Source organism: Lissotriton vulgaris, unplaced genomic scaffold (genome assembly GCF_964263255.1).
Source record: "Lissotriton vulgaris unplaced genomic scaffold, aLisVul1.2 SCAFFOLD_436, whole genome shotgun sequence".
Classification (NCBI taxonomy): domain Eukaryota; kingdom Metazoa; phylum Chordata; class Amphibia; order Caudata; family Salamandridae; genus Lissotriton; species Lissotriton vulgaris.
Genome location: NW_028244795.1, coordinates 389,508 through 416,575, shown reverse-complemented (window position 1 = coordinate 416,575; position 27,068 = coordinate 389,508). Strand labels below are relative to the sequence as shown.

The 27,068-nt window shown below is 46.0% G+C and overlaps 1 protein-coding gene across 1 annotated transcript; it reads right to left on the bottom strand.

The window, feature by feature from the left end:
- Positions 1 to 338: 338 nt before the first annotated feature.
- LOC147666729 (hemoglobin subunit alpha-3-like) lies at positions 339 to 26,308 on the bottom strand. The gene is made up of 3 exons (XM_086948922.1): positions 26,110 to 26,308; positions 16,175 to 16,379; positions 339 to 622 (listed from the first exon to the last, which is right to left on the bottom strand). The coding sequence occupies exons 1-3, from the start codon at positions 26,202 to 26,204 to the stop codon at positions 494 to 496; spliced, it is 429 nt and encodes a 142-aa protein (XP_086805048.1). The 5' UTR covers positions 26,205 to 26,308; the 3' UTR covers positions 339 to 493.
- Positions 26,309 to 27,068: the final 760 nt, after the last annotated feature.

The window sequence follows — 27,068 nt, the reverse complement described above, 5'->3', positions numbered from 1 at the left end:
CGGCTGCTAAAGTGAAAGCGGGCCGCGCTGCAAATTAAAAAAAAAAGTGCTTCCCGACTTACGAACAAAACCGTGTAACGCCAAAGGTAAAATATCCAGTCCTCATGGGAGGTAACAAATGGCAAGAGGGCGGTAACAAGGAGGGACTAGCAAGCCTCATTATCAATCGGAAATCAGCATTTACCAAGGACAATGACACCAGCAAATCAGAAATATAGGCAGAGAGAAGGTTAGGCTTCCACAGCATACTCGACACCTGCAAGCCTCGCAGAGCGAGCAGCCCATGCGCGCCGCCGCTAAGCACGACCTACAAATTACCTACAGCAAAACTTTCAAAATATTGTTACAACTTTAATAAGTAATTACAAAACTGTGTTTCTTCATAGATTATATACAAATACTAAGGGTGCTTCTTCTTTATCCACACACACTCCACTAGGAAGCTCAAGTTAACATGTGCAAAATTAATCTTTAATTCTTCTGTTAAAAATCTTCATCTGTACTTGGAAACAAGAACAGCAGACACTGCAGCCAGATACTTGTCCCAGGCGGCGTGGGTCTCAGGGGTGAATTCTTCCGGGAAGTGGGAGGCCAGTACAGTCTGGATGGAATGAGACAGCAACTGCCCAAGAACAGAGTGATCAATTGTTAGTGATACACAAATTAAGTCTGGACAAAATTGAAATATATTTTTTTTAACACTGCAAGATACACTTTATAGCACCCACTCAACCCCAACCTCAAGAGCAGAGCGCATTGTCCTTCAAATACAGTGCCCTCATCGCACAATGTTATTCTAATGACAAGTGCTTTTCACCTCTATCTAGTAAAACATTTGCAACACATTAACAAAAAGACTCAATTGGGGTGGTGAAAAGTATTTCTGTCTGTGCAGCAGTAGGCTGTCGAATAAAGTCTTTCTACTGTCTCTAGTGATGATGCGCAGATAAATGAGGAAGCTGCAGCGTATGCAGGTAGCAGGAGCACCAGAATTCAGAGCTGCCGTGGAAGCTGGAGGGCTTTGGGAGCCAGCACCAAGTGGGATGCATGTTTAGATAGGGCAAGACAGGGAAAGAAAATCTGTCATGAGGAATAAGGCAAGTGCCAGTAGTCTGAGGAAAGGATAAACATGGGGCTAGAAAAGTTGGAAAGGAAGTGTGAAAGATCACACAATTCACTCAGAAAATCGTGCTGGGTGCAGAGGGTAGGGCCATCAGAAGACATGAAAAGAAGGCCCCATAAAAAGGTTAAAACTGTGATTTTTTTATTGTAGTCTTTTGTATTAGAAGGTGTCATACCGTAAAACCCTTCAAAATGCAATTTTCAATAAACTTCATTTGTAAGCGAAGGTGTTTTATTTTTACAATTAAAGTAAATATGTAGAATACGCTTAATTTTCTCCTCTCTTAATCAAACTCGTAAATGACTCCCAATAGACCATCACTGACAGTCATAGCTCAGCCCGGAGTGAAAGAGGGATTTAACGTGGTTGTATGTCAGAATTTGGTCTACAGAAATATGAACACCCCTAAGCAGGACTCCTAATCACACACATCCCCAGGGCCGGACTTGCTGTAGCAGACACTGGGAATTTCTCCGGTGGGCCGGAGTGGTGGGGACCAGTTTTGTGCCCTTGCAGGCTGTTTTTGATACAGGGGACAGGTTTTGCAGCAGTGCTACAATATCGGCCCCTATATCAAAAGCAGGAGTGGTGGATTTTGGTAACATCCCCCCTCACAGGGCCGGTCGGGCAGCAATCGCTAGGGCTGGTTGGGTAAACATCCTTTACAACGCAACTTTTACCACGCAGTGCTGTTACAACGCAGGTTTTACTACGCATACCATTACAACGCATTACACTGGGGGGCGCTCTAGGATAGGGAATAAGTTTAATTTACTATCCAACACCTTCCCTATTATCCACGGGGACTGGGGTTGGAATAGTAAATTAAACTATTCACTATCTAGCACCCCCAAGTGTAATGCGTTGTAATGGTATGCGTAATAAAACCTGCGTTGTAACAGCATGCGTGGTAAAAGCATGCGTTGTAACGTCATACATCCGGCTGGTTACTGTTCCTATTCCAGCCCTGCACATCCCACACATACAGAACCAGATCAGGAGGATGGGCTTTCTCTAACATTGCTCGTAAGCCTCCTCCTCTCTTTTTGGATCCCGGAAGAAGCTGAAGACCTGGAATTTCAAATAACAACCTGCCCTAGGCAGGGCTAGGCACACACACCTGCTCAGTAACAGGATACTCCTGTGGGTAATATAATAGTGTGCTTTACAAATAAACTTAACATCATTAGACATAAAAGTCATGCCGTAAATATTGTTCAGAAATATATTGTCCAGTTAGTGTACTATCATTGACCCCATTCTAATCGATCTTTAGTATACAATATATATGTCGGAAGAAATTCTGACAATAATATTCTGGTTCCACACTTTTAAAGTAACATTGTAGTGCAAAGATATTTTATGCAATTTTTAGAACATGGGCCAGATATACTAAACAATTTTGCGCTTGCAAAGCCAAGATTCGAAAAATCACAGGCTTTGTAAGAGAAAAAGGCTATGTATTTACGAGTCATAAAATGGGTTTAGCGGCCCACACTAAATTGCAATTGGAAGGCAGCATGAAAGCAGTGGCGTCTGGTGACATTTAAAATTGGTCTCGCGCAAACGTCATGGATGAGTGTTACCTCACGACTGGCTGAGATGTTTGTCCCCTTTATCAAGCTTTACTGTAAACCCGATTCTTGCCATGTGACCAAGGAGCAGATTTCCTTCAGTTGTTGGCTTAACACAGCCACATGCCCGCCTCTCTTCATCCCTGGAGCATTTCATTACCGTTCCATGGACAAGGAGGTGTTGGGTTCACCCATTAGCTTGTCAGTCAGAGCCCAGGGAGGTTGTGTAAATCCCAGAATGCCGGGGACCACTGGTTTAAGAAGATAGAAAGCCCAAACTGACTGCTTGTATTTCTACCACCTGTGGTTCTGCAACATGTGCAGAGAAACAGGTTTTAACTTCTTTTCAGCTATATGCCCTGGATGCCAACTGTCATAGATACCTAAAGGTTTTGAATATTTAAATTCAGTGCAGTAATCAGTATTTCCCCAGTTGTTATGCCAACATACTTTATTTTTGCAAATTTATATAGCGCAAAGGCGACCTGAAGGTAATGTAGCGCTGAACATTAGCACTCAGTCGTAAAGGCCCCTTGTTGCTTGAATGCCAATGAAATCATGGCTTTCTTTACATAGTAAAAACAAAAGGCCACACAGAAGGTGAGGTGCTTTGAATAGTCGGCGCCTCATTGATAAACAGTTTCCAGCCAAATCTGCCCCTGTTTATTGTCTTTCAAATGCGCTCATTAATCAATCTGAGGAGGAATTCTGTTCGGAGACCTAACTTCCATGCCTTTTATCCACTCATGACCCAGTGTGAGGTCTGGCTGCATCCCCCAAACCCTGGCCTGTAAAGCGGTGCTAATGCTGCTAATTTACGGATGGTTGGTGACCCTACCTGCAGCGCACACCTGGCTTTGGTGGGATGGGGCGGCCCAACTCTGAGTTATGTGATTTGTCTCCTAAAACCTCAGATTCATTATTTTTCAGTGTACTAATTATAACATAACATTCCTTTTTCAGACTGAATATATGACTTCTCTTTGTGATTTTGACACGGTGGCCATCATCTTAGTTTGGGTCGCACTTTTGTTTCTCAATCTCCGAGTTTGGAAGAAAATTGTGGGTGCTGCTAAACTCCAACATGTACCACCTGCCTGTGTCTCCTGAGCCAATCCAGATGATGGTTCTTTGCTGGAAACAGCGCCAGGATTGGCTGGAGCAGGCAAAGCCAGTACTCCTCAGGAGACCAAGGGGTTGCAGCTGCAATCCCCCCCCACCCCGCTCACGAACGATGCATATAGGAGACGCCTTAAGTGCAAATGCCAGGTTGGACATAGAAGAGCACCCGTCCACCCTGGCATGCACACTTTACTTTAAACCAAGTCTTGTTTGAAGCCTCACCGATGCCCGGCCCTCTCACTCATTGTGATTAACAGTGACACCTGCCCTGAATGAAAATATCGCTAAACTAAATCAACTTTAGATCGATTTACTATTACTACTGAAGCCCGGGGGACAACAATTGAAGGGGGGCAATGCGCCAGCACCAAATAGGGCATGAAAGGAACTTTCTTTCCAAGGGGCCGATTATGATGCAGTTAGGAAAGCATTCACACTGAATCGGGTTAGGAATGTTTTCCAAACGGTTTGTATTCTGGGAGTCCTAACGACTGAACATGATGTGTCCAGATGCTTACAGACTCGGTTCGGTCAGGCTTCCATTGACTTCAATTGGAGCCTGTGTGCAGAACTAGAACACAGACTCCCACTGGAAAAAGGGGTGGGTGGGGAAAACCTTGCACCCTGTGGTGTGCACCCCATGGTGCCTGCCACACAGTGCATGGTTGGGAAGGAGTGTCCCTTGGCTACACTTACGGGCCCCATCCGGGGGTCTACAGGTGAAAGGGGGGCCTGCTACAGGTCCCCAAAGACCGTTTCCCTAAGCCGTTTTGTCTCAGTTAAACCAATTCGGAACAGCTATCCGAATCGGTCATCATACTCGCTCGTTCGGAAACCGTCTCCATTGGGCTGTGCGATTTGGCTCCAAATGACTTGGGCTGCCTGGCTCCTGTTCGGAACAGATTCGGACAGCCCAGATGGCTTACTTGAATTGTCGTTGGCTGTCCGGAAAGGTGACCATGTAGGTAGGAAACAAGGGTTCCGAATCTGATTCCACAATACCATATCCCATCCGGAGCACTTCCTAACGACATCGTGTACGGCCCCCAAATTATGATTCGTAATGATATGTTTCAATGATACGCCACCACAATTTTGGTCAAAAACCTTGACAAATTACTGATTACTCAAAAGAGGTGGTAACTAATTCACAAAGAGGAAGGGGTCTCCTTGCAACCCTTGCCCTTTGTGGCTCATATTGTCACCTGAGACAACCTGGCGTCCATGAAGGTTTGCCAAATATGAAATGTTTATTTTTTTATGCAGCTGCTTCAAAAATACAACCCCATTTGGAAATCCAAATACAGGGAAGGTTGTCTGTTGTGCCTTGCACATGTTTGTAGCCAATCATCGGTGGGGAGTGGCAAATTATGGGCTGCGTAAATAAATTCATTAGGCAGGTCAGTCCGCAACCACCTGAGAATACTGATTTTGCAAATCAATCTAATAGTACATAACTTAGTTGCAAGATATTAATACCTCACAAAAAGTCAGTGAATAAAATAAGACCACTTTTTGCAAATGAACTCCTAGTTGTATGGTAAAAGTGCATTTTCATTGTTTGTGCCGGGCGCACCTTTAAAATGGGGCGCCGGGCGCAAAACAGTGAAAATGAGTCCTATTATCACGAATGTGTTGCTTGCAGGGCAGCCCCAAACTCGCGCTGCCCTGGGGGCAGTGTATTTCTGTGAAACACGGAGTGGCTGCTTTACAGCTGCTCTGTGTTTCACTGTGCAGGAGGTAACCTGTCCACACTTTTGAGGGAGATTAGAGATCCCCTTGCAGGCAGGTGCTGTCAGTGCACCCGCCTGCAAGGGGATGTCATGGGGATCCATGAGACCCCTTTTAACTCCTGCAGAGGGCTGCTCTCAGGAGGCTCGCGGACAGTGCATCACTTTGAAGTGGCGCACTTTCAGTGCACCTCCTGAGGGTTTCTTTGCCTCTGCGCACCGTGTCAGTAATATGGGGCCAGCCCAAAGGCAAAGGGATTCCCTCATTTGCGTGGGACTTGCCCCGATGGAAATGAGGGAGCGCCCTCTGGAAGATAGCACTGGCAGTGTATGTGCGCCAGCGCCATTGGTATTACAGAAGGGGCCGACAAGTTTCTCCGGCTCCTTCTGTAATACCAAAGTGCCCCGGAGGCAAGCAAAGCGGATGCAAATGCCTGTTGCGCACCCGGGGCACTTACTGTAAAACGGCCTCTGGCCTTCAGATTATCCTGCAATGTATATGCGCTTTGTCATCTAATAAATCCCCCACCACTCACTCCTTCCCTTTTTTAATTGCCCGAGATCATCACTATAAAGGAGGAGCAGGTTGGGTATGTAAAGTTGAGATCAGTGATAAAACAGTGAGCATAATAGTAAAAAATATGTTTTACATTAGTTTAAGAGGGTGTGCGTCCTGAATATCGAACCAATAAAATTGATGGGACACAATATCGAGGACAAAACGTTGATGAAAGAAATATTGACAAGGAAGTCATTCTAGATTTTCTTTATGTAACTCCACACATATGCACCTATATTTTACATATATCTTCAAGGTATATAGATGTGGGGTTAGAAATAGTAAATGTATACTTTCCTGTATGCGCTTGCCTTTTGATATTTTATCCCTCGCTATTCTGACTTCGATATTCTTTATCACTATATTCTGGGGAACAACGTTCAGTAATACAATCACTTAAGCCTTTTGAGCCTGATCTACACCTACAATAAAGTGAGGTGAGCAAATATCTCATTTACAAGCGTGAATCCATACTTTGGGTTTTCCAAAACATTAAACTCTGAAATGCATTTCCTCATACATAATTTTGCACCGATGTGAGAAAATCTGCCCCAATGGGCGGGTGTGGGTTTTCCAGGAAGGCCAGGGATTGTAAGAGCGTCGAAATGCCAGAAACTAAAAGGTTTGTGAATATTTACAAACTGTTGTAAGACATGTTCCTTCCTTGATATAGTTGGAGATTTACTCCTGAAAAGGGAAATAATAGATCCCTATTGAGGGTGCATAATAGGACTTATCTTGGACAAAATTGGTGGGGACCTAGGAGTAGAGTAATAATATTTAACCTTGGAGGAAAAAAAAGTTTTGAAGTGCATTTATGCATGTGCAAATGTACACAGAATAAATTTGCAAAAAGTATCAGCAGTTACAAAACTGTTGGAATTCTATAGGAATCCCAAAAAGACAGAAGTTTACTCCAAATGTGCGCGAAAGTCCACAAAAATAGTTTCCTGTTTTTTTAATGGTTTTTTTATGGTGTGCCATTAAGCATGATTTATTCAATGCAGGAATTTATGTTGTTGACCTTACCATTGCGGGAGTTCCTCTGAAATATTGCACTCAGTTTACAGTGCCCAGTAGTGAAGCACACAGGCCATTTAAAAACAAAACCATTTTCCCTAAGTAGAGCAGGTATGTGGTATTTTATTGATATAGTGTGAGTTGCTGACAGAAGTAGTTACTGTAATGGACGCCATTTAGGGGTCAGCAGGGATTGCAGCTGCGACCCCTACCTTGCCCCTGGCAACCACTGGCACAGCCTTTATGACCCCTGGCCTCAGAGGTGGCAAAATCAGTGACAAGAACACAGTGACAGCTCGTCCTTATAGATGTCAGTTGAGGCTGTTCTCTCTTTGTATTCTGTGAATTGTTTTATTACACTAGTAGTAAATAATATATATACATATATATATACACACACACACACTTATATACATATATATATACACACACATGCATATATATTACCTACTGGCGGTCGCCAGTAGGTATATATAGTTAGGATTTTTTCTCTATGGAACTTTTGAAAATTCTATGTCTAATAACTTTGGCGTTTGTGGACGGAATCGGCTGAAATTTTCAGGAATATGACACATTTTGTTTCTGAGCAGCCCCTGAAAAATTGGGGGGGTTTCGTCAAGGGGGGGCTGAGAAAAAAGGGGGGACCCAAAACGCGTTTTTCCCATTCATTTTTCCATAGGGCGTTTGGCCTCACTTTTAGCTCGAACGGCTGAATGGATTTACACGAAACTTGGCAAAATTGTAGGGACTGTTAGCCCGATGTGCCTTTGCTGGGTCTCAATATATGTGCTCTGGTGGATTTTGAGAAATTAACGTTTAAAAAAATTTATATATCTGTGACAGCGTCCCGGATAGCGCTCCAGATCGCGTACTTTTCGCGTAACGGAGCTTTGCGAAGCGAAGCTAATTGGCTCTCCGGTGTCTGTCAACATTCTAAACAGTCCGGTGCAGCCGCCATCTTGTCTCTCGGTAGGATCGAGAGACAAGAGGAGGAGAAAAACAAAGGGGGAATTTAATGAAAGGGGGCAAGGTAGACCCCTCTTGACCCCCTAGGAATGATGTTGGGGTTATTAAAGGGTCCCGTGGGGCAAATAAAAAAAAATTAATTTTTCGCGGTAGAAGCGCTTCCCGGTTCGCGAACCGGGTCGCAAACTGGTAGCGAAACGGGAATTCGCTATTTTGTGTTTCGATTTAATTAAATTACAGGGTATAAGGGGGTACGGGAGACGTATCCTGAACCCTTATGTTTTCTGAGGGTGGCTGAGGAGGCTCATATATGTTGATACATGTCTTCCAGCGGCTGTGCGTGAGTGTTTTTTTTTTTTTTGCTGCGTGACGTCTGTTTACGTTCGATTTGAAGGAAATCAGGAACTGTTGACCGCCATTTTGTCACTGCGAGTAAATATTTTGTTAAAAATAATTGTTATAAATTAATCCTTATTGATAAACATTGTCTGCGCCATCTTGCCTTTTTTGCAATGCCACACTTTTGTTGTGCACGGCAGCCATTTTAGATGCCTTGACCAGACCCACTCTCTGCACGCCGCCCATCCTCAGCATGGCTCCCCACCCTCGCAAGCATCTCCCCCACGCACTGGTCACCCCCGCTTTCTCTCTCATGCATGGGCCAGAAACCTCCTCCCATCTGCGCTGTTCTTCTCTGAGAATCACACCCTGTGCCTGCCCGACACCTCCCTTTCACCCTATTCACTACCGCACCCTCTGACACTCCTCTTCCTCTGTGTCTGATTGTCCAGGCCGGTCCTAGGCTATCACCTAGCCCTGCAGATGTAAAGAATCACCCCTCTTCAAAGGAGTTACAGTAGATCAAGGACCCCACCCGATGAGATCCGTCACACCACACGCGTTCCTACTATCTGAAAACCATCCTGTATTGTGATTGGGGAGGGGATTCTCACTGTGAGGGTGTGTGGGACCGAGCCTGAAGCGGAAGATTCCAGGGATGCCTCTTTGTACATCAAAGTTTTTACAATTATGTGTCACATTAAAAATATATAGCACTCTAACAAAGTAGTAGGATTATAAATCGTGTATATATTTATAAGTTATTAAACGCAACAAAAACAGTAAACACATTTAAACATTTTTTTGAAAAAAGAAGCAACAATGGTCAGTAGCTGTGTTTTGTGCGAATAGTCCCAAGGCAGCACAACGTGCTGAGTTCTGGACGGCACCCAGGTGATGTCACCTGGGTGGCGCACTGGTTTTTGGTATCCTACAATGCTGCTCCGAAAAACGGCATGGGGCGCCCCGGGGGGAGGCCTTGTCAGTAGCGGTCTGTTGTGCGAATAGTCCCAAGGCAGCAGAACGCGCTGAGATGTGGATGGCACCCAGGTGATGTCCAGTAAGTTGCCGCACTGGTTTTGGTATCCTACAATGCTGCTCCGAAAAACGGCGTGGGGCGCCCCGGGGGGGGGGGGGGGAGACGGCATGAACGGGCCTCCCCAGGTGGAGGATCGTCTGCTGTAGTGGGGCGCCCCTTTACCGTTTCAGTTGCCATTCCGCCCGCTTTTGGTACACTGTGCCAAAATCCGCCATTCAGCTGAGTTGCGCCCACTCTTGCGGTGCAGCGATAGGCGGCTGCCACAGGACTCTCAAAATGGCGGCAGGCTCTTTCCTTTTTGGGCCTGGTCCACTAAAATGGCCCTGGGACACCTTGGAACTCGGACGCTTGTCTGCTAGGTCTTGGACCCCATTCTCGAAAGCGTCATTTTTTTTTTCCCAAACGATGAAAGCCCCACCTTGTTTCTGGATGTTTCAGACTGAAGCTGGCGTCAGCATGAGAGCACCACCATCTCGTAGCTCAGTCGTGGCCATTCCACGAGCAATCATGGCAGCCGCTCCCCACCAGAAGCCTGCGGGAGTCGGGGGCCCCCAAGACTTTTGTAGAATCTTCAAGGCTGAGGGGACGCTTTCGATAATGGGGCCCAAGCCCTAGCAGACAAGCGTCCGAGTTCCAAGGTGTCCCAGGGCCATTTTAGTGGACCACACCCAAATCTGAAGAGCCGGCCGCCATTTTGAGAGTCCTGTGGCAGCCGCCTATCGCTGCACCGCAAGAGCGGGAGCAACTCAACTACATGGTGAGCGAGACGCTGTAGTCGCAAGAGCAGGCGGTAAACAGCTGAATGGCGGAAGAGGCACAGTGTAGCAAAAGTGGGCGGAATGGCAACTGAAACGGTAAAGGGGCGCCCCACTACAGCGTGTCCTCAGGTCAAACGGATTGTGGGACAAGGTCCAGAATGGAAGAGTCACCAAAAGGCAAAAAGTTCCGCCGGACCCCGGGAGCCGGCCGCCTATGTCGGGGGCGATCTTAGGCCACACCAGGGCAACACGACTTGGGGAGGGGGCAGGAGCCAAGCGCCCCCTCCCAGTCCGGGCCACCACACCGTATGTTGAAAATCTGAAGCCATCGTTCTACAAACTCTCAACCAGCCTTGGATGGAAAAATCCTGAAGAATGTACAAACTGAAAACCAGTTTTGTCTGCATAGCATCAGCAGCAACGCTTGTTATCAGAGTGCATGAGTTTCATGCTCGATCGATTGAGCTAGCCGGATCAGGCAACAAAGAGTATAAAATAGTTATGTAAATAGTTATTTAATAAAATGTTTTACCCTGTTACTTTGCTGGTGTGTTGTATATATTTATAATATTTGCATAGAGTTTATTGTTATTTTGGGCGGGGTGGGTGGCGGAGCCGAGCTGTCTTGCAGCCATCATGGTGTGGAGCTCAGTTCATCTCACTAGTTTCGTATTTCTCATGAAGGGTTGTTCCTAATGTTTCTATTTTAGCGAGGTCAAAAAGAGATCCCATTAATGGCCTACTGATTTTGCTAGATTACTTTTGTTTTTTTACACGATTTTTCACTATCTGCAAAGACTAAACAGAGTATTGCGACTCTGGTTCATTCTCTATTTACAAACAAGCACAAAGAGAATCAATTCTAAAACAGTAAATGCTTGGATAACAATCAATCAAATGGAGAGACAAGCAGGCACGACGGATTACAACAGGGGCAAAGACCTGCGTTAACTACCCTTCACTATCTGCAAAGAGAGAGTACTACTAAGAGAAAAGAGGGGGGGGCAGGGTTCAAAGCACATCAGCGTGCATAAACACGAAAATGTTTTTACCTATTACGTACTTGACATTTGACAGCTTTTGATATTTGCTATTAAAAAACCATTGAAATTCACTGAAAAAACCATAGGTTATAGACCATATATAGTTAGGAATTAGAATTTACAAAACCTTGAAAATTCACTGAAAAAACCATAGGTTATAGACCATATATAGTTAGGGATTAGCATTTACAAAACCTTCATTTACTCGCACAAAACCATAGAAATTCGCATATATAGTTAGTTGCAATAACTATATATCGCGCACCCCCAATCCACTGCTGATGATGTCACATATTACATAATTCATGACATGGTCAGTGACATCACTGATGACATCACTGATGACATCTCAAATGACATCACTGATGACATCACTGACATCTCAAATGTCATCACTGATATCTCAAATGACATCACAGAAAACATCACTGATTACATCAATCATGTGATAACCTCTTCAGACTCTAATATAACCTTAGATACACTCAGTGTAAACAGACACTTACAGACTGTCACTCATCCATGGAGTTACTCACACACCTAGTCAGTCATGCACTGAATCAATCACACCTCCATTTCCTCAACTATACAGTTATACACACCTTACTTATTCAAACATATTCTAACACATATTTACTCTCTTATACAATGACTGATACAAGTTCACAATGATCCATGCAGCCACTCACACATTCACCGGCTCTTATACACAGTAATTTATATATGTGAACTCTCACATGTACTGTGTTTTACATATGTACTTACTTTGACATGTAGCACTGAGATATCCATTCACTCACCAATACACTCGTACACAGTCAACCACCCATACAGCTGTTTCCACATGCAGTTTTGAACCCATAGATCTAGTGAATCAACTGTTCACACATGTATGCACAGAGTCACACACCTCCCAGCCACCCCCACACACACACTCACTCTCCCATACAAATACTTGGACAACCAATCAATAACCCATACAGTTACTCATATAGCTACTGATCAACACATGCAGCAGTTTATAGAACAACAGACATAATGATGCACAAATTAAGACAGTTTAGTCACTAACCCATGCACTCAGTGAGACACATTTAATCACTCTCTCATACAGTCAGTCATGCACCTACTAAATCCTTCATCCAGACACTTATACATCCACTCATTCTTCAATATGTAAGGCATATTTTAACTTTACAGAAACATACAGTCACTGGATGATGTCATCAGTGATGTCATCAGTGATGTCACTGACCATGTCATGAATGATGTAATATGTGACATCATCAGCAGTAGATTGCGGGTGCGCGATATATAGTTATTGCAACTAACTATATATGCGAATTTCTATGGTTTTGTGCGAGTAAATTAAGGTTTTGTAAATGCTAATCCCTAACTATATATGGTCTATAACCTATGGTTTTTTCAGTGAATATATATATATATACACACACATACACACACACACACACACACACATATAATATCATATTTTTCACTATTAGTGTCATAAACATGGAGTTCAATTAGCTGAAATATGACCCTCAAACAGCTGAGAATAAAAAATGCTTTTGAATTCATGTTGTGTGTTTATTAAAGAGTGTATATGTGAATGTGTGTGTGTATGTGTAAGCATGTGTGTCAGTAGCAGCTGTTCCCACACAGGAGTGGTAGGGAGGGGGAATAAAATAGATTCAAAATACAAATAAAACACTTTTTTAGAAAAGTAGGATCTGCTTCTTATGGTTACACCCACTTTTTGCTTCATGTGATATTATTTTGACTAGTCTGACTGGGATCCTGCTAACCAGGACCCCAGTCTATCTGCTTTCTCCCTAAACAGTTATGTTATGTACTTAGGTACACATTGGATACTGGGGTACCCTTGTCAGTCCCTAGTATATGATACCCATGTACCCAGGGCATTGCTACACCAGAGACCTTCTACGGGCTGAAGCATGTATTATGCAATGCAAAATAGACCTACAGGCCTGCCATTGCGGCCTGTGTAAGTTGCATGCACCACTTACTTAAGATATAGGTTTCCTATATCTACGGGTCACTGCACTTAAAACCTATAAGTCACCCCTATAGGCCTTACCAATCCTGAAGGCAGGGTGCTTGGTGCTAAGTGAGAGGATGCCACTGCATGAGCAGGACACCCCCTGCAGCCTACAGAGTCCATTCTCCCGGGTTGTTAGTGCTGCAGCCATTTACGACATATAGAGTGGCATTATGCGACCGTGTGATGACTAACTCATCCGTAACTGGAGTGGGAGGTGTGATTCAACCCCTCAGCATTATGAGGTCCCTTCCCCAGTGCCAGCCTTCTTGTCCTGGGCAGCCCAAAATAGTTGCTGCCGACCAGAGACACATTTCTGCCCTCCTGCTGCTAAGCCAAGCTCGAGCAGGTGAAGGCAGAACAATAGGCATCCTGTCACAGTGAGGTGTGACCACCTCCCAAACAGGATTTAATGTATTAGGGGTGGGTGGGGGCACTTGTCAGCGATCGAAAGTCTACATGAGGGGCACATTTGGTGTCCCTGTGCATAGTTCAGTTCAAACCAGTCCTGGGATCTGTTGGCTCCTGCTCTGGCATGAAACTGGACAAAGGACGTGGGAGTAATCTCCCCACTGTCCAGACCCTCCCCTGAGAGGGCCCCCTGAATCTGTCCAACCCTCTTCCATGAGTACAAAAAGGCTTCCCTGGCTGTAGGACCCTAGATTCGATGTGGACAAGATTCCACTGAACTTCAACCGTCTGGACACTTTGGACTTCGCTGGACCTCATTTGGGCCCAACTTAGTCTCCCTCTCAGTTTGAAGCATTGTCTGTGCCTGTGCACCCTACAGGCTCCAGGCAGGAACTGTGGAACATCAAGGACAACTGAAGATATCTCCCTTGGAATGAAGGAGTCACTCCTCTGCATCCGCAGGCACCACATCACGACTGACCGGTCTGCTGCTCCTGAGCTCTTCCGGACTCCAAAGTCACTGAGTGCTCCGTGGGCGGTTGTTTTGTGAAACTGCTTAAAGTCCCCTTGTGACTCGTGTGCCTCCGGCCTGTGGGTCCCCTTGAGGGACAACACTGCTTTTCTTGGGCTTGTCTGGTGGCTCCAGCCTTGCCCTGACTCCCCTGGGTTTGGTAAGTCTCCTGGACCTTGTTGGTCCAAACCGTAACCTTCCTTGACCTTCTGGGAGGGTTGGAGTTGCCAAGGCTTGTTGCTGCTCCCGCTGGACACCGACCCATCAGCACTCAACATTCTTTGCGGGACAGCTCACATCCAGCTTCTGGTTGTCCTCGACATCTCCTGGTCCCTTTGGCTTTAGAGTCAAGAACCCCCTCAACGCACTAGAAGTACCCGACATCTGTGGGCATTCGTCTACCGAGCTCCTGGTCACTCTTGAGTGACTCAGACTCTGTCCCCTCTGCTTTCAGATACTCTTCATCAAGAATGCACCTTTGGATTCCAACTGACACTTTTCTTCCTTCCAGCAGTGGCTCTTCTTTGAAGTCCTCCACTGGATTTGACTGCGGTTTTAGACATCACTTCAGACCTATGCACCTGGCTTCCCTGGGATGGTTAACTCTGGTACTATGGTATCCACGGGTGGGGTGGCTCTCCAACCTCTGAAGTTCCACTGAGTTTCTTTGAAGTACACTGGGAAGGGTCCTTAAACTTTAAAACTGCAACCGCGACTCTCCCATAGAATTGTACAGCACAAATGGTCATGTTCCCACACTGCACCCGTCCTCTGTGGGTTCCCTACTTACTCACCTTGGGTGGAACCCTGGGGTCCCAGCAATTCTACATCCTCTAGACACTGTCTTGACTCGAGTCGTGGTTCATATGCCACTATTTTAGTATATGGTTTGGGTTCCCCCTGGAACCCACTGTGTATTAGTGCTATTTACTATTGTTTCTGTGCTGCAATATTGTGTGCTTTGTGAGTATCTTTGTGTAGAAGATACTGTGTCATACTTAGAGTGTGTTATATTAATAAATACATATTTTTATAACAGTGTGGTTCTCCTTTAATTATCCAATACTATAAGGTTGCATTCGGCTAAAAAAAGCTGCTTAACATTCCTTCAAGACTAAGCCTAAAGGCTGCTCTCCACAGTTACCACTTGAATAGCTTTCTAAGTTTATCTTTGACCTCTTAAATCACCATATGGGTTGTTTGGACAGGTTCAGGGTGCCCACTTTAATTCGTGGACAGCATATACCGGGCCAACTTCTCACAACATTCCTGGAATTGCGCCGGCCGCCACCCCTATCCGATCCTCTTCGTCTTCCTCGAGTCCAGAAGAAGGAAGCACCCAGCCTCCAATGCTACAATGCAGCGTTGTGATTGGTCTGAGCGCTGTGGGTCAGTGCTCAGCCAGGGAATGGGAGGCTGGGCATGCTCTCCACCCAGGCTGTGAAGCAGACTAGGTGAAGAACATGCAAAGTCTGTATGACGCTTTGGTCAGGCCGAGAGGGAAGGCCAAAGCCATCATGTGCACTTAAAGAGTGTACTCACCACTCCTCCCCCTGCAGTGCTCTGGCGTCACGGAGCCCAACTCCACTCCAGCTGAGCCAATGCAGTAGGAAAAATAAAAGGATAATAACACTGTATTTCTATCATTTTATTTTTCCTCTTTCAACTGCTCTGAGAGCGGTGAGGTGACCCGCGGAGGAGCCGCCACTGATTTGTGAGTGAAAGTGAAGGTCAAAGGACGTGTGATGTCACTTCTGCTACCCGTGACATTTTGATTTTGGTGAATTGTCGTGCATGGTTACTGTGGGTGCAGAAAACAATACCTGCTGTCCCCTTTGAAATATTTACACTTTATTCGCAAAATTATTTGGAGAACTCTGCAATGTCTGCCACAGAATTGTAAAAACCTTATCTTACCTTGAAGTTTCCTGGGTCGACTCTGAGGTTGTAGGCGTGCAGGTCACTGAGCTTAGACAGGGCATACTCAAAGTTATCCAGGTGATTAGCCGCTTCTCCAATGGCGCCCAGGACCTTGGCTCCATGTCTTCGAAGATCAGCAGAACCATGTTGGACATCAAAATGGCTGAAATATGTTCTGCTCCGAGGATGGCTCTTAAAAAGCCTAAAAAATAAATTGTGTTTGCTTTAGAAGCAGTGCTGAGAGGCCAAATAAAATACGTACATAGCTTCGATGACACATGTAAAATGTTGAAGGACATTCAAGTTACGTTTTAGGATTGGTATTATTGGTTCGATTAAGGCATCCAGGGAACTGTTTTCTCCAGAAAACCGAATTCTGATAGGTTTGCATTTGCTGATGATGGTTCTAAATATATATTCCGGTGAAAATCCCACTTCTCTTTAGGCAGAGCTTTATTTAACAGATAAGTGCCTTGTCCCAAAATATTTCGCAGGAGATCACTACAACATACATCACCATCTGTTGCTGCTACAACTGCCATATACTAGTACTAATGCTTCTGAATACCACACTCCTGCCAATGGGACAAGTTAGGCTATTCCAGGACACTCAAAGCTGTAAGAATTGCCTGGACACACAAGTATTATTATTATTTCTAATATGCATAGAATTGGTAAAATTTTGATGATGTGTTCTGTTTAAAACTATACAGACAGCGTCACCATGTGGTGGACTGTCATAAATATGTGTCAGTGCTGAGCAGCAACACACACAGGCACAAACTAAGCACTGGTCCAGCTGGTTATAATTTGGTATTGGATCATTTTGCAAATGTTTAATCTTACTGGTTATATGCTATTTAAAAAAAATACATCTGGAGAATAGATCTGTATCGTTTTAAAAGCAAATATAATGCTGATTTAAAAGCAAATATAATGCTGATTTCAAGTTCCCTTCAATGTCAAATAATATGTAAGGTACCGCGAAAAGTATAGCTCATGGAAAATAATTCTTCCCTTATTAATTAGCTGCATTGGCACTGAATTTTGATGTTGTGTTTAGCTACATATGAAACAATGGGGCATGTTTACAATATTTTGGTGTAAGGCAGAGCCGTAAGGCTTCTAGCTGTGCTGCCCTATGTAAACTGAAAAGGGCAGGGATGTGCCGTATCTACAAGATACAACAAAGAACCAATAGGTCTCACCTCTGGGACCTTATAAGTGTTTAGCCAAGCAACAGTTGATGTTGTTTCACCAAGGATATTGTGCCGGATAACTAAACACTTATAAAATCCCAAAGGCGAGACCTATTGGCTATGCCAATGCTTGTTACTTTTCTCTCTGATTGCTGTTGTGGGACCATGAACATGGTTTAATAACTGCCCAGAGAGCTGGCATTGTTTTTGAGGTTTAGCACTGCTGCAACCAGCTTATAGAAACCCCAGAGGCAGGTTGAGTGGTGAGAATCTTCTAAAACTAGAAGTGGTTCACGGGACTCCTTGTATGTACTAAGATTGTTACTAATCACAACACTCACCAAATGCATGTATTCATATCACGCTTAAGCGTCGAGGCATCATTCAGCTTTTCTCTCTATTTGAGCTCTCTATGATTTGTACTGATTTCCAAGTACAGGCGGAAGAATATACTCCCAAACAGCCAATAGCATTAGGTGAGAGGTGAATAGTTACGCCACTGTGCTGAGCGAAGGCACCACTGAACAAAGATTCAAGCTAATGTCTATAAGAAGCTGGTCAAAGAAAGCCAATAGTTGAAGACTGGAAACCCGAAGGCCACTTTGTATATTGTTAGCAATAGGTGTGTTTGACAACTAAGATGTCAAAACCGAGACCACAAAAACAGGTCCTCTTCTATCCCTCCAACAGATTATTAAAAGACAGTCATACTCCGAGTCAGTTGGCATCTATGACTGAAGCAACTGGTATAATAAAATGGTCGAAGGTGGCATGAGGTTGAGGGAGTTGTGGCAGGTGGAGCAGTAGTTGGACTTTTAGCATTCGCTAGCGAGGCATGGGAGCAGCTGCGATGGGAGGTGTATCTGGGGTTCAGGGCGAGGAGCAAAGCAGAGGAGTAGTGGCAGCAGATGGAAGGAGGACCAAGGTTCCCTGCGCTCTATGCCTGCAGGGAGTAGAAAGGCACTGACTGGCTTGCTCGATGTGACCACGCTATGGCAGCTATTAAGAATGAATGGGAGAGGGGAGGAGTTTTGAGGTCATGGGTGGGGCTAAGCGAGCAGCGAGAATGAAGCACGGCGTAGTATATGGGGTGGTAAAGGCCGCTGCATTGGAAGGGTGGGAAGGAAAGCAAAAGAGCAGAAAAAAGAAAGGAGAAGAGGAGGTAAGAGAGCACTTCAGGGTGCGAAACTCGAAAAAAGGGCAGAGACCAAAAGAGGCCAAAAAGAGGCAATGATTGAGTGAAAAAGGCAGAGAGAAATGTTAAAGAAGGAAAGGCAAAAGCATAGAAAAGAGGTAGAGAATGAGTGAGAAATGATAAACAAGCATTAGCCGCCTGCGCCCGCGAGACGCGATATATGGTGGGGGTGGGGGAGAAGCGGGAGATGTGTGCACACATGCTTAAAGAAAAAAAAAAGGCTGCGAGTCGTGCACGCGCGATGGTGCCTCCGCTCGTGCATGTGCGCGTAGCTGCACGTTCCATGCCACCAAATAGCATTTGGTAGGACTTTTCAAAGCCCACTACTAAATCTCTAGCACCACATGCGCTGGCTCAGGCGAGACCTAAAAAGGTGAGTGCAGGAATAACTTTTAAACAGTATTTCTTATTACAAACACACTACAAAATGCCTGAAAAGCCATCTAAGTTAATTATGGCAACAAATATCTAAAAAAACTAATGAATACATACATTTCCAAACCTAGTCGTTTGTGTTGTTTCATTTTGATTAGCGTATTTTATATACCCTTTTTTTTAACAAACAATCATAAATATATATAAATCCACATTTTCCACTAAACCCAAATAAAATTATTGTCACTCTTGTGCTTTCATGGAGAAATGTTTACCTCAAAATTCACATAAGCGGTGTTGGTTCCATTCTTCCTCCATACTAGTTTGAAATCCAACCACAAGCTAATGTATGAGGACCACAGCTTTTTTTAAAGACTTTCTAATTTGATTCCTCAACCTAGGATAATTGATTCCTCATTTCCATCACAGGAGACAAAACACACTGGCTTCAGACAATCCCCAGCAAATGCAGGCCAAAAGCAAAGAAACAGACACAGGCTCAGAGTTATAATTTGGGGGCAACACCTGCTGAATGCTCGCTGTTCTCTCTGTGCCCCCTTGCCTGTTCCACCATCCTCTTCGCTTTGTTCCTGAAATCTGTGGATAAAGGGGATTAGGGAGAAGGTACCCACACTCCTCTTAAGGCCTCAGTGGCTCTAGGTGTTAGATTGGGCAATGGACCTTATGGCGGGTTGGCACTCCTTCTCTAAAGGATCTGCTCTGCTTAGGGCTGCGGGCAGCATGGTGCACGCCTTGGCCCCATTTTAGATCCTATAATATGTGATAGATTTAGCCACTTCATGCTGAGTGGTCCATATCTGCATCACTGCCATAGCAAGTTTGCCATGAATCCCCGTGCAAGCAAAGAAAATCGCACTGATGATGGGGGACTAAATACAGCAAATATAAGGAGTCAATGAGACCCTCAGGGCTCTGGACCCCAGTGCAAGCAAGGAAAATGGCACTATTGACCAGGTACTAAATACGAGTTTGCAAAAACAACAGGTGATGGACCGAATGAGGATCAATGTCTCACATTCAACCCAGTCAAAAGATCTGGGTCCTAATCCATCGTTTTTTTGCACTCCACACCACCCTGGGTTAGACAATGGCGATATGCAAATCAGCTCTGACCCTGTGCCCCATGGGAACAGTCCAGTCCGAACTACAAAAGCCATGTCCTTCCCAGAACGGAATCAAGCATCCGAGGACCGGACCGGTTTCGAGGTAACACCTCTCATCAGCCCGGCTAGCTTGACTCCAGTGGTGTGGAGTGCCTGGGACCCACGTCTGGGCATCCCCAGTACACTTATAGCGAGTTTGCAAAAACAACAGGTGATGGACCGAATGAGGATCAATGTCTCACATTCAACCCAGTCAAAAGATCTGGGTCCTAATCCATCGTTTTTTTGCACTCCACACCACCCTGGGCTAGACAATGGCGATATGCAAATCAGCTCTGACCCTGTGCCCCATGGGAACAGTCCAGTCCGAACTACAAAAGCCATGTCCTTCCCAGAACGGAATCAAGCATCCGAGGACCGGACCGGTTTCGAGGTAACACCTCTCATCAGCCCGGCTAGCTTGACTCCAGTGGTGTGGAGTGCCTGGGACCCACGTCTGGGCATCCCCAGTACACTTATAGCGAGTTTGCAAAAACAACAGGTGATGGACCGAATGAGGATCAATGTCTCACATTCAACCCAGTCAAAAGATCTGGGTCCTAATCCATCGTTTTTTTGCACTCCACACCACCCTGCGTTAGACAATGGCGATATGCAAATCAGCTCTGACCCTGTGCCCCATGGGAACAGTCCAGTCCGAACTACAAAAGCCATGTCCTTCCCAGAACGGAATCAAGCATCCGAGGACCGGACCGGTTTCGAGGTAACACCTCTCATCAGCCCGGCTAGCTTGACTCCAGTGGTGTGGAGTGCCTGGGACCCACGTCTGGGCCCAGGCACAGATCTTTGGACTGGGATGAATGTGTGACATTGATCCACATTCGGTCCATCACCTGTTTTGTTTGCAATTGCCGCCCTAAGTGCGCTGGGGATGCCCAGACGTGGGTCCCAGGCACTCCACACCACTGGAGTCAAGCTAGCCGGGCTGATGAGAGGTGTTACCTCGAAACCGGTCCGGTCCTCGGATGCTTGATTCCGTTCTGGGAAGGACATGGCTTTTGTAGTTCGGACTGGACTGTTCCCATGGGGCACAGGGTCAGAGCTGATTTGCATATCGCCATTGTCTAACCCAGGGTGGTGTGGAGTGCAAAAAAACGATGGATTTGGGCCCAGATCTTTGGACTGGGATGAATGTGTGACATTGATCCACATTCGGTCCATCACCTGTTTTGTTTGCAATTGCCGCCCTAAGTGCGCTGGGGATGCCCAGACGTGGGTCCCAGGCACTCCACACCACTGGTGTCAAGCTAGCCGGGCTGATGAGAGGTGTTACCTCGAAACCGGTCCGGTCCTCGGATGCTTGATTCCGTTCTGGGAAGGACATGGCTTTTGTAGTTCGGACTGGACTGTTCCCATGGGGCACAGGGTCAGAGCTGATTTGCATATCGCCATTGTCTAACCCAGGGTGGTGTGGAGTGCAAAAAAACGATGGATTTGGGCCCAGATCTTTGGACTGGGATGAATGTGTGACATTGATCCACATTCGGTCCATCACCTGTTTTGTTTGCAATTGCCGCCCTAAGTGCGCTGGGGATGCCCAGACGTGGGTCCCAGGCACTCCACACCACTGGAGTCAAGCTAGCCGGGCTGATGAGAGGTGTTACCTCGAAACCGGTCCGGTCCTCGGATGCTTGATTCCGTTCTGGGAAGGACATGGCTTTTGTAGTTCGGACTGGACTGTTCCCATGGGGCACAGGGTCAGAGCTGATTTGCATATCGCCATTGTCTAACCCAGGGTGGTGTGGAGTGCAAAAAAACTATGGATTTGGGCCCAGATCTTTGGACTGGGATGAATGTGTGACATTGATCCACATTCGGTCCATCACCTGTTTTGTTTGCAATTGCCGCCCTAAGTGCGCTGGGGATGCCCAGACGTGGGTCCCAGGCACTCCACACCACTGGAGTCAAGCTAGCCGGGCTGATGAGAGGTGTTACCTCGAAACCGGTCCGGTCCTCGGATGCTTGATTCCGTTCTGGGAAGGACATGGCTTTTGTAGTTCGGACTGGACTGTTCCCATGGGGCACAGGGTCAGAGCTGATTTGCATATCGCCATTGTCTAACTGTAACGGTGCAAGGCGGAGCGCTACCGAGGAATGGTGGTCTCCCATTACTGATCCTGTCAAACCTCCTTCCTTACAGACTGATCCCTGGGATACAGGACTGGACGACGCGGATGAAGAGCACGGCGCCTTTAATTGGGCGTACTCTGAGGAGGAGGTGTCCCCTCCTCCTGTATTCGTTTGCGAGGCCGGATTGGATAAAAAGCAGGAAGTACGGACGGTAGCGTGTGACATCACCCCGGAGGAGGAGCAGGCGTGGAGCGGCGTCGGAGAGCGGTTGGAGGGACGCGGAGAAGTCGGAAAAGGAGGACACCGAAGGAATTCCGGAGAGCAGGCCAAAAGAGAAGACACCCACGGAGAGCCAGGAGGCCAACGACCCTGTGAGCCGCCGTGCCACTCTCCCGGGGGAGGAGCGTGGCTATCCCAGGTACGGGACCGTATGGCGGTGTGGGTGGGAAGACGGCGTGCGTGTAAATAGTGTATAGAAAACCCCGTCTGTGTTTCCTCGTAATCCCCCTCCCCTTGTGTTCATTACCCCGCGTTTATCCCTCACGGTCTGTACCCTCCTCACGTCACCGACCACATAGTAACAAAGTTTATCACTGGTGTACTTCCCCACTGCACACGGGCCCCTAAGGTGCAAGTCCCCAAAAGACTGTCGAACTAACGGCTCCCTCTCTGTTGGTCTTCCTTTACATGGGCTCCGGAACAACGAGACTCCCCATTGACCAGACCTTGAGGAAAAGACCGGAAGACTACAGACCCCAGAGAAGGAGAACACCACGGCTCAAAGACGGATCCCAGTCAATTTGCTAGGGAGAGACTTACGTTTAGGACCAGGAGAACTTTGCAACCAAACCCTAAGCGTCCTATACCAATAAAACCCTCCTTACTCCCAAGACCTGTTGTCCATTCGGTTTCTGATTCTATATCGGGGGTGCCTGTTAGTGTTGTCCCAGAACCTACTCTCGATCCTACGGGTAACCCCTCACCCCTACACCCGGTCACACTAACCCAGGGTGGTGTGGAGTGCAAAAAAACGATGGATTTGGGCCCAGATCTTTGGACTGGGATGAATGTGTGACATTGATCCACATTCGGTCCATCACCTGTTTTGTTTGCAATTGCCGCCCTAAGTGCGCTGGGGATGCCCAGACGTGGGTCCCAGGCACTCCACACCACTGGAGTCAAGCTAGCCGGGCTGATGAGAGGTGTTACCTCGAAACCGGTCCGGTCCTCGGATGCTTGATTCCGTTCTGGGAAGGACATGGCTTTTGTAGTTCGGACTGGACTGTTCCCATGGGGCACAGGGTCAGAGCTGATTTGCATATCGCCATTGTCTAACCCAGGGTGGTGTGGAGTGCAAAAAAACGATAGATTTGGGCCCAGATCTTTGGACTGGGATGAATGTGTGACATTGATCCACATTCGGTCCATCACCTGTTTTGTTTGCAGGTACTAAATACAGCAAAGGTGTAGGGGTCAATAAGCCCCTCATGCCTCTAGGCCCTGGTGCCACTACACATGCTGGACTCATGGTAGCTACGCCCATCTAGATACACTCCACACTTTTTCTTAGGGGCACCTGGTGCCCTCACCTTGGCTCTCTAATTTCATTTTCAAGCAAACATATATGTATTTAGGACAAAAAAGGCCTTTAATTAGACAAGATTCTGAGTACAGCAATGGAAATTTCAAGTGGGAGGTAATTATCTACCCCTGAAACCTTTCCCTGATAGATTTATTCAGGAAAAAAAGGATTGCGTGGGCGGGGCAGAATGGAAAGTAAGCAAAACGTGCAGAATTTGGTGAAGTAAACAGGGATGTCACAAATTACGCCACCACCACCCAGAAAACTGTGCATAAAAGGCAGGTGTAGCTCTTCATAAATACTCCACCCTGAGGTAACAAAACTACAGTATATAGTAACCCTCTTCTGCGCATCTCAGAAATAGGGACCTATATTTTTTATCATATAGTGTAAATGAGGGACATGAGTTTCTGACGAGCAGGCATCCTTTTCCCCGAGGTTGGGCTCTTCTCGAAGTGTAAAATCATCTATTTTTTGCACTTTTCAAAATGCATAGATAAATGATATAATAAATAAATATTATCGAGCATTTTGTCATAACTTTATCTGGAGACACAGCTGCCCCACATCTGGTTTGAGTATCCCTTGTATTTCTCTTTCCATTGTACAAGTGGGGTTTTGAAGGCGATGCAGCAAGCTAGAAGGATCACACATTGATGAAACAGCAGGATCAAGGCAGTCTCCCCTGCACACCAGACAAGGAGAACTGTACAGTGCTTTTAGGTATACCTCATATAGAGCTTGTTTAAGAAATGTCGGCCACAGACAAAGTGTTGTGAGTTTTACACCACCCAGATGTCAGATACCAGCATTTTGGACATCAGAACTATCCCTGAAGATAAAATGCCGCCCTTATCTACTGTTGTTAAGCTTATTTAAAATAATAACTTCTCAGTTAATTTGGGAAAACTTTGATTTTGCTCATTATGTTGTTTTTTCAATTCATTCAACCAAAGCCCAGATTCCGAGTTGGTTGCTGTTTTCTGACCCCTGCACATATCCCTGTTTGCAGAGCAGCGGAATTCCCAGTTTGGTGGTAATTACCACATCCATAATTACTAGGTGCACTAAATACCTCTCTCGTCATTACATTTTTTAACCAGGTCAAACCTGACCCAATTTTATAGCACCACAATGTACATGTTATTCCCCAAAAACTGAACATAGGTGCTTTGTATCGTACTCAATAGATTCTGAACTCTTGTATTTTATCGGGTGTGATCAATAATAGCACCTACACACCTCTTCCCTCCGAGACACTCAGACCCTCAGCACGAGTTCAGGGTTAAATTCCGAACTGTAGGTATCACACCCTCCTAGTTTTCGACTGATAAATGCAGACAACTCAAATATTCCAACATTTATGGTTAAAAATGTACGGTATTGGCCAGTACACGCGGATTTTGGTGTGGTGTGCACCAACATCCGCATGTTATTCCTCAAAAATTTGTAAGCAGGTGATATTTATCGCACCTTATAAATTCTGACTCTGTGGCGTTAGATTGTATCAGATGCAAAAAATATCATAATATTTACGGGCGTACAGAGGACCCGAGAATCAGGGCCCGAGTTTATGATTGTCTTCACGAAGACAGTTGGCTTCATACTATGTGCATCACAAGTCCCTTTAGTCAGGGCTTTAAGTGGGATTAAAAAACTGATGCGTCTCTCAAATGGGCGTGGCCAATGTAATTAAGGGCGTGGCTTAAATACACATAAGCTAAAAAATCTTTGCTTAGCATCGTGTGCCGCCCGACTTGTATTTTGCTATTTCGGTCATTGCATCCAGATATATGATACAACAAGAAATATATACCTTCAACAAGTCAGGACTATTGGCTTTGTCAATGGATGTTAGTTGCATAAGATAAATAAGCAGCAGCTATGACTTGTATATAATATTAAAACATCTTCCTCCTAAAGCTCTGGTGACACCACGACAAGCTTGCTGCTTCCGAGTATCAAAAAGAAAAGGCAAACCCAGAGAGAAAATGACTCTCTTAACACGATTTCCCTTCCCCTACTACGCTCACCCGGTATGACGTAATGCCAGAAGTGAGCATTGTGAGCAGGGACGTGAGCAGTGTGAGCACATGCACACTAGTGAGAAGTGAGCAGTGTGAGTGCCTGCTGTCACTGCAGTCCGGAATTAAACGGACCGACTGTGCCAGGGCACAAAACAGAGCCCGATAGAGACCCGTTTCGAGGCACCCTTTAAAAAACTGCCGGTGCTCAGAACCGGTAAGACCCGGCCCACTTAAAGCCCTGTCTTTAGCAACGATTAAACGCCAACAGTAGTGATTGTATCAGGAAGACTCGTTTGTTACCTCTCCAAAGCCTCTGCTCCCAGGCCCTCCAGGTCGCCAGACACCTTTGACCAGAGGGAGAGGACCGCGGCCTTCTCGGCGTCGCTCAGCGTCATCCTTGGGACTGACTGTAGGGCGGGAGACCAAGTCCGCTTCAAACTGGGAGCAAGTCAGTGTGTGTAGTTGGCCTGGCCCCAGTTTAAAAGATGGAATGGAGGCAGAATGCGAGTGATAGGCACCTCTTCCGGTTGGTGGCCGGCCCACCCCTGGGTCCTAATCTTATCTGGCTTGGAACAACCCTTGCCACGGGAGGGGTGAGGTCTCCACGTGCGTCTTCACCAGCTTTTTATCTCGACACACAGACATTTCATAGAAATTTTGTGTGCGGGTGCGGGTGTGCTCACAATATTGGGTTTTCACGAATGTTGTTAGGAATTTGAGAATATTCAACAGCCAGCGTTTCTGTAACAATGCAACCCGGCGGGCAAAGAAACGGCAGTTTCTACTGTCCACTGGAAACCACTGTCAACCCGATTATAAGTGGGATCGAACGAAATGCCTGTATGGTTGCGTGCTTTAATTTCACTTCGCCTAATTATTAGTGGGTAGGATTTTCTACACCAAGATTCACCGGATGTGGGAGAACCTGGCTCGAATTTTCAGCCCGGAAATATCGCATTCGATTTTGGCTACAGCAATAGTTTTCATGCTACTTTTTTTTCATCACTGAAGGGAGCATACAAAGCTTCACCCTACTAAAATAAACACGCCCCTTTCTTCCCCCCAGTTACCCCTTCCCCCCATTCACCGGCCAGGGACATATTAAGGATTTTGGGGGCCACGGGCAAAACACATTTTCGAGGCCCTGTGCTGGGAACAACTTTGAATGTATTACCGACTTAGACTCATTCACGCTGTCAGTGACTGTGGTCAGATCATTGACAACCCTCTTCCTTGGTCATCCTCGTTCTGGGCCCAAC